This window comes from Lactuca sativa, chromosome 8 (genome assembly GCF_002870075.4).
Source record: "Lactuca sativa cultivar Salinas chromosome 8, Lsat_Salinas_v11, whole genome shotgun sequence".
Classification (NCBI taxonomy): Eukaryota; Viridiplantae; Streptophyta; class Magnoliopsida; order Asterales; family Asteraceae; genus Lactuca; species Lactuca sativa.
In genome coordinates this window covers 99,154,454-99,162,567 of record NC_056630.2, presented here as the reverse complement: position 1 = coordinate 99,162,567, position 8,114 = coordinate 99,154,454, and the positions used below count along the sequence as shown (strand labels likewise).

The 8,114-nt window shown below is 32.8% G+C and overlaps 1 protein-coding gene across 1 annotated transcript; it reads right to left on the bottom strand.

Annotated features, from left to right (window-relative positions):
* Positions 1 to 5,551: 5,551 nt before the first annotated feature.
* LOC111906922 (AP2-like ethylene-responsive transcription factor At1g16060) lies at positions 5,552 to 7,758 on the bottom strand. The gene is made up of 7 exons (XM_052766299.1): positions 7,557 to 7,758; positions 7,390 to 7,472; positions 7,048 to 7,136; positions 6,858 to 6,931; positions 6,693 to 6,743; positions 6,349 to 6,425; positions 5,552 to 6,204 (listed from the first exon to the last, which is right to left on the bottom strand). Exons 1-7 carry the CDS (start codon positions 7,706 to 7,708, stop codon positions 5,636 to 5,638), a joined length of 1,095 nt encoding a protein of 364 aa, XP_052622259.1. The 5' UTR covers positions 7,709 to 7,758; the 3' UTR covers positions 5,552 to 5,635.
* Between the last annotated feature and the right edge of the window lie 356 nt (positions 7,759 to 8,114).

Here is an 8,114-nt window from a genome sequence, read left to right as displayed (position 1 = left end):
CACCGGACTCATTAGGGTTTCTTGGACTGCTTTCGTCTCGGGTACAGGTCCTGTGCTTCCAGTAATATGGGCCCAATACTACCTTCCTCAAGGTCATACCTGATTCCTCTAATTTACCAAAAATACTTAGAAACATAACTGATACAACACAGTACACACATTCCTGGTTTCTTATAGGATTTCTCAATCCTCACAGAACCACAAACCTCAATCAACACTACAGGTCGCCTTATGCATGCAATTTATACACAAATAGAATCACATAGACTATCAAATAAAGTTTCTATACTAAGTGAACAACCAAACAAGGAACAGAAAATTAGGCAGAATCCATCATTCTAGGGCTATGCAATCCTAATCGTATATAACTTTGAAATCATACACTTAGCAATTAACAGAGTCAACATCAATTTCAAGTAATACATGGCATCCAATTTTCCTAGGCTATAAGGCATCACACAAGTCAGGAAATTTTATCATATAGCTCCTAATGGTATCCTTAGCCCTATTATAGCATGCAATTTCACATATCAATCATACTAATAGAAACACAAAAGCATGGATAACTTAGGAAACACTTACTTGAGCTCGGCTGATGGCACACATTGCACTCTTCCTTTTTACTTAAGAAAACCTTTTTAAGAAGTTTCAATTATTTTTCTTTGAAAAGATTATCACTTCCTCAGTTTGATTTCTGACACACCCGAGAGTGTGTCTGAATCCCTCAAACCAAGGCTCTGATACCAATTTGTAACAGCCCCAAAAATGATAAAATTTTTCATTTTTAAAACAAGTACTACAAGTATAAAACTGTTCCAAAACCATCATAATGTATAAAAATCACATCATCAGAGTACAATATCAAAATGCGGAAATAACGGGAGATAATGTTGTGCCATCACGTTGGGCCCTTCCCCTTAGTACCGGAAGTACCTGAAATCATAAACACAATCTGTAAGCAAACACTTAGTAAGTTTTCCACAAAGTACCACATACTAACATACAAATTACTATTATGGGCCAAACCATAGTCTTACGTATAATTCTTTCTGAGGGCCAAATACCGGTCTTCTATACAATTACCAGGGGCCAGATCTTGGTCTTTCATGCAACTGTCAGGGGCCAGATCATGGTCTTTCATATAGGTGCCAGAGGCTAAACCCTGGTCTTTCATACACATAAAACACAAGTAATATGTATCCTATAAACAAATAATGGGTTAGCCTTGGTGCCTTCAACCCATTGATACAGTGAGAAAACTCACCTAGTCTACTGGAAGCGACAAGATGCTCGACTGCTAAACAGGAAGATCCCACACTACACAAACAATTAGCCTTAATCAAAATTTGGTCACAATCCCAAATCATGGGCCTAAGCCCTAAGTCCAAACTCCTAAAATAAGGGCTCAAACGCTTTTCCCCTTAATGGGCCTAACTATTATTGGCCCAAATGCAACAACGGGCTCCAAGGCCCAAAAGACCCAACTACGCCACTTAAGGCCCATTAGCAAATTCAAAAACCCACCTACTCTAAACAAATCAAGGCCCAAAACAAAATAGGTCCCAAATGACCCAAAATCCCAACACAAGTCCAAAAGCTCACTGGGAGTGTACGCACGACATAATCCCAGTACGCTTAGGGTACTTACTAGGGGTGAGCAAAAACTGCACCACAACTAAAATTAACCGCATAAACCGCAACTGCAATCAAAACTGATGGTGAGCTTTTCTGTTTTTCAAAAACCGCAAATTTGCAGTGCGGTTATTAGTTTTCAAAAATTCGTAAAAAAAACCACACTGCACCGCATATATTATATACAATTTTCGTATTAGTTATTAATATATTAAATATTAAAAAGAAGGCAAGTTTTATGGATGAAAGATGGATGAAATACTAAAAGACAAAAGTGTTGGTTTTTTGTTATTTTTAACTTCGAAAAATGGTGAAATTAGACAATTTTAAGATATTTATTGTTAATTATTATTGATTTGACCTTTTTAAGATATTAGTTGTTTCTGATTTAAGTTAGTTGTCGTATACCTTATGATTTTTTTTTTTATTATTACAAGTAATATGTTTGAACTCTCAAAACTGTTTGAGCTCTAAACTATGGTTAAAAACCACAAAAAATAACCGCATGAAATCCATGTAGTTAATTACCGCAACACAAAAAATACAAAACCGCACTGAAGGAAAAACCGCCTAACCGCACCGTAAAAATAACCGCACCGAACCGTCTCGTGCTCACCGCTAGTACTTACCCGCCATGTAGTACGCACTACGTACACCTTGGTACGCTTAGTGTACCGCACTGCTCTATAACTTCGGCTATTTGGTGCTTAAACCATGTCGTTACTTAATCTCACTACCAGATCTCGGTTATTAAGAGGGTCCTAGGGCATAAAGTTGGCAACTTTTTGCCTTAGCATGTCTTACAGGAGTCCAACATCCATTTTTGTTCATCAAAGCTCACTTAAATGTCCTAGATTCATGCATGGCTTAATATCCACCACCAAGATAACATTTTTATACTTCTAACATGCCAAAGGGACTAAGATCTAGCATTTCTAGCTTCTAGAGTTGCCCAAACTCACAAAAGAGAATCCATGCACCAAAAATGAGCTTATAAACAAACCCTAAATCTAACTATCAAAAGGATCAACAAGCTATGAGCTTTTTACCTCCAAAAGCTTCCTAAGATGATGTAGATTCAGGATCTTGAAGGTTAACCACGTCCAAGGCTTGCTCACCAACTTCTTCATCTTGCAAACACACCAAAGGCCACTAAAATCACTTTCAAGCTCAAAGATCACTCTCAATGGCAACTAAGGTTTTAGGGATGTTCAAAGGCAGTGGAGGTTGAAACGAGTGAGGGTCCAAAGGTCATAAGTGAGCTTAAGTATGACTTATGCCCTAAAATTAGGGTTTTAGCAATTGGCTACGTACGCCCCGGGTACGTGGCTCATTGTCCCGACTCCGCATGCCAGGTACGCTAAGCATACATAGACATACACCCAATGTATGAAGGGACCTATTTCTCAATAAAATTACTATCCCAAGGACTAAAAGGTAACATACATGAATCCGAGTGTTACAGTATTCTTGAAATCACCAAAACAAGCTTCAAAAGAGAGAGGCGTGAAGAGAAGAAGGAGGCTACAAAGTTCTTCTTCTTAGAGAGAATCCAAAAAAAAAAAAAAAAAAAAAAAAAAAAAAAAAAAAAAAAAAAAAAAAAAAACTTACAACTTTTGAGTAGAACACTTTGTTATATATCTCATGAATGCAAAAAAAGCTTACTCTTTATTTTATTCTAAAGAAATACTCTACAAGGAGAGTCATGGGAAACAAGACATGGAGGTTGACAAGAAACCTCCATAATTCATCAAAAGTTGCGACATTATGGTCTTCACAAGAGACAAAAATGATAAGCTAGTTTCTTTAACTTAAAGACGAAACAACTAGAAAATCAATGGTTAATCAAAGTGTCAAAAATATTTATAGATGACGTATTAATCATACCATATGATATAATGACTAGTTTGTCTTCGCTTTTATTATTATTTTCATATAACAATAATTTTTCTCTAATTAAATACAAACGTTGAATATATTTATTTATTAATAATCAAATACTTAATAAATATTTAGTAAGTATCTACTTGATTAAAGTGTGACCATATAGCATCATATGTTTATTAGCAATATAATTAAATAATGATTCTTAAGCATATATATCCAACAATAACAACAAAAGGCTAAATATGCTAAAATAAACTACATAAAAAAGTAAATAAAACAAACTATCATAATACCAAGAAGAAACACGGATTGCCATGTAGGATGACAAAAGAAATGAAATATGTTTATTCTCGAAGGATAAAACAATGATGTGTTTGGATTCTTGGGAAAATAGGATCCAAAACCTTCTTATATGGAACCTTAGAAATAAGAATGCCCAGGAATGATCTTGAATAAGGATGAGGCACCAATATTGTTACAAAAGAGTATAAGTGATATTTATGTAAGAAATAAAGGATTGAAACAAGACGAATTAGTGGGATTTGAACAGTTTAACATATCTCAAAAAGTAAGGGTAAGTGATTAAAGAATAGCTTAAGAGAGAATTTTTAATATAAGTTGGATTGGGTTATTTTGTTAATAATGTTGGGTAGTTACCATTAGGAAACTGTGACAATTCTGAAAGTTAATTTTTGTTATTAGATGGAGTATCTTTAATGGTAGCTTTTCAAAAAAGCTTTTTGCTATTTGAAAAAGGAAGTGATTCGTACACAAATAATTTTATCATGCATAACAATTTATGCATTATAGAGTTATATAATACAATAGTTTAAATTACAAATTGTTGTGTATGTAGAAAAATTATTGTGTATTAATTTTCTATCATGTTTTATCACATTTTGATCATACATTAAGTAACATTATGTTTTATACCCAATGATATATTTAGATATTAATTTTCTTTATTAGTTAATTTAATCAACTGATTTAATAGAAAAATATTTTATAAATCAATTATATAATTTAAAGTGGTTGTAAATTTGTCAAAATTTAAAAAATATTAAATATTATAAAACATTGTTGTTACATAATATCTTATCGCTTTTTTAGTTTTACAATCTTTTATAGTTTCGAGAAAAAATATCCATCGATAATAAATTATAAATGATATGAAATGACTTAATAAAACATTTAATACATGTAAATGATAAATTAGTTAAATTTAACATAAATAAATAAAACTTTTGAAAATGTTAACCAGAGAATGTATTAATTAAAAGTTTTTTATTAAATAAAAGTTGATGGATGGATAATATGAGAAAAATAATAAGTTTTTTTTTAATAGTTATTTATTTTAGTTATTGGGTGGAAGTTAAGTTAGTTATCGACGACTAAAATAATGGGATGCGTTGTTTGGATAAAAGGTTGGAATGGCCAGTGTTATGTCTATATAAATAAGTGTATGCATCTTGTAATATTTGTGGAGTTAATAATAAAATATATGTGTTTGTTGTATAAAGAAAGCTCATGCACACTTATTGAGAGCTAATGCTAGACATTTTTTAATGAAGTTATGAAAGGGTATCACACAGTAAGGTTTCTACCTTCTTTGAATTTATAAGGGTTTGTTCTCAAGGGTCTTTAATTAATGGTTGTGACTTGTTAATTGGATAGTATGCAAATTCAAATAAAGTACGTACCTCGTCCCTATATACAGAAAGAAATATAACAATAACATGAGTTCACAACAAAGAAAGAGGTAATAGTAATTTGGTAAACAAATAAATATGAATTTTATTATCGATAATACGAATGATAAATTACATCTTCTCTGCTTAATTTAATCTTATCTACAAAAAATGCAAATAAAAATCAATCTAAATGGACATTTTCCCTCTCCATAAGAATAAAGAACTTTCTTTTTTCATGTGGGGGTACTTCATATATTCCATTGATCTTATTAGTTCGCATGCATACTATTTAGATTTGACATGCAAATACAAATTAAAAATGAGTATCCAATTTAACTTACATTAGTTGCTAAAAACACGCCACTCTTGATTCTTGAAACAGGCTAGCTGGTCTTAATTGGTCGTTTATGGTGGAACTGGGGTGTTCACTTGTCGAAGTTAGAATGCATCATGTTATTCATGAAATTCATGTCGCCAAATATAAAATCATCACCACCATTATTATATCCACCAAAATCCTGGCTCTCGAAATGCACCTGAATTTCCTCCGGGAACTTGTTACTTGGTGGTAGTGGTGGTGGACTTGAATCGCATGTTAACGTTGTTGAGGTGAACTCAGCGGCAGTCGTCATCTCCATCATTTCTTTGAACTTGGAAGACTGTAGCAAGAGTCCTAGGGCTGACGTGGCAGTAGTTGACCGAGAAGAGTATGACATAGTGGGTGACACCATGGGTTCTGGTGGTTGGTTTTCTTGGTGGTTGTGGTTGTGGTGAAAGTTCAATCCTACGACGTCATTAATGTCAGTGGTTGATGCTAAATTAGTGTCGATATCGATTATGTTGATATTAGGGTTTGGTGGGGTGATAACAGTGCCATTGTTGTCAGGTCTTAGCCATTTGATGTAACGGCTGAGATCGAAGTTTGTAACGGCGTTAAGTCCACGATACTCTATTGCTGCCATGTCATATGCCACCGCTGCTTCTTCTTGTGTTGCTGGAAAAAACCAAAATCAATATAAACTTAATCTGTTTTTTTAGCAAATTAATTAATATGCCATAAATGATTGTAACGATTTCTTTCCATGAAGACAAATTTATATATCATAAATATAGAAGATATAAAAAATTAATTGCTCACCATATGTTCCCAAGTAAAGATATTTGTTACCAAAAACTCTCCCGATTCGAGCTTCCCATCTCCCGTTGTGATGATGCCTGTTATCGACATTTGAATTGCATAAGCCGATACACCATCAGTAATTACTATATAAAATTATAGGAAGTAAATAAAATAATAATAAAAATACAATTCTTAATTTTTTGGCAATATCACTTATTTTGTATTTGTAAGGAATCTTTATACCAGCCAATTTAATAGGGTATATATGTATGTATATATGCATCTAATACTATAACTGAGAGACAAGAGAAAGAGCTGAGAGAATGAAACAAATACTAGTATTAAGTTGAATTAAATCATACCTTGCAACTCCTCTATATTTTGAAACTCCACGAGAAAATCCACTGCTTTTTCTATATATCAAAAGCGAAATTATGTAAATAAAATTATAAAATTCATCTCATCATGATATTAATTTAACACAATTAAATTTTTTAGAGTTATAATTATTAAATGTAATTAAAAACCTTCTTAGCGATCCAATATATTCCTCTCTTGATTGACCTTCCATGTCTTTCAGTTCCTTATGATATGTCATTAACTACCAAAAAATTGTGTATTAATAAGCAATATTTAAAGATATATAAAAATTCTAGAAGTATTTTCATAGTTGGAAGCATTTTTTCATTTAAATGAGAGTATTAAAATATCAAGTACCGGAAAGTTTAAGATGGTGTCCGGACCCCAATACTTAAGCGCAGCCAAGTCATAAGCATGAGCAGCTGCATCTTCGTCATCATAAGCACCTGAATTTTTTAGCAAATAAATTATACAAATCTCTATTATAAAGTTTTATTAGTTTGCTAAAATTATATATGAAACGTATTTGAACTTACCAAGATAAACTGGATTGAATTAAATTAGCATGCCATCAAATCAGCCACCATTTACAAAAGCATCAAGAAGAAGAACAACAAATGCATTAATATCTTGTTTTAATTTTATATTAAAATACTTTAAAAAATATACAATGGAGAAGTAATTATTTAAAAAACCAACCTTGCCGGCCTTTCTTGTTCTGAGACTCGTTCCAACAGTTTTTATCCCATAAGTGAGCTTCGTATCTCCCTGTCCATCGATGTCTGAATCCAAATGAAAAGAAAATAGAATGTTAAAAACTAATAAAAATATATATAAAAAACATGAAAAAAGGAATTTAATTTGACCTTGTAACACCACGATAAATGGAGCTTCTTCGAGGAGGTGAGTCACGAGGCACTGTTTTTCGTGTTCTTTTGGTCTTCGTAATGACTACAGAATTGGTGTTCATCTTCATTTCCTCATCAGTCTTCAGACGTTGTTTCAGTAACTTCGTCATTATAAGAAGAAAAACTAACGATTATATGTGGAGAAAAATAAAAAAGTCAACTTGAGAAGAGACTTTTAATTAGATGAAGTCAAGAAAAGTGTTTATAAAGGAGGAGAAGGTGCTAGATAAAGAGGTGGCAGCCGGCGAAATTAATGGGCGTTTTCAGCCGTCGAGCAACGGCGCAACCCGTCACATTCCAATTAGTTGTTTTCATGCTCTATTTTGTTGTATATTTTGTTTGAAATGAAAGAGTAAATTTCTCTTTTTTGTCCCTTCCGTTTTGTGGTTTGCTTGAATCAAGTCCAGTTTTTTTAATTGTAGCGCAAACAGTCCCTGTTGTTTTATTTTATTTCAGTAGTGGTCATTAACCCACATCCTTCTCCCTTACCAGACGTTTCTCTTTCTAAAACCATCC

Excerpts from the sequence above, each read along its gene's own strand:
- LOC111906922 (XM_052766299.1), bottom strand. The coding sequence starts at position 7,708 with ATGACGAAGTTACTGAAACAACGTCTGAAGACTGATGAGGAAATGAAG. Across the intron at positions 7,473-7,556 it reads ATTTATCGTGGTGTTACAAG|ACATCGATGGACAGGGAGAT; the intron begins GTCAAATTAAAT and ends ATTTGGATTCAG. Across the intron at positions 7,137-7,389 it reads GAACAAGAAAGGCCGGCAAG|GTGCTTATGATGACGAAGAT; the intron begins GTTGGTTTTTTA and ends TAAAAAATTCAG.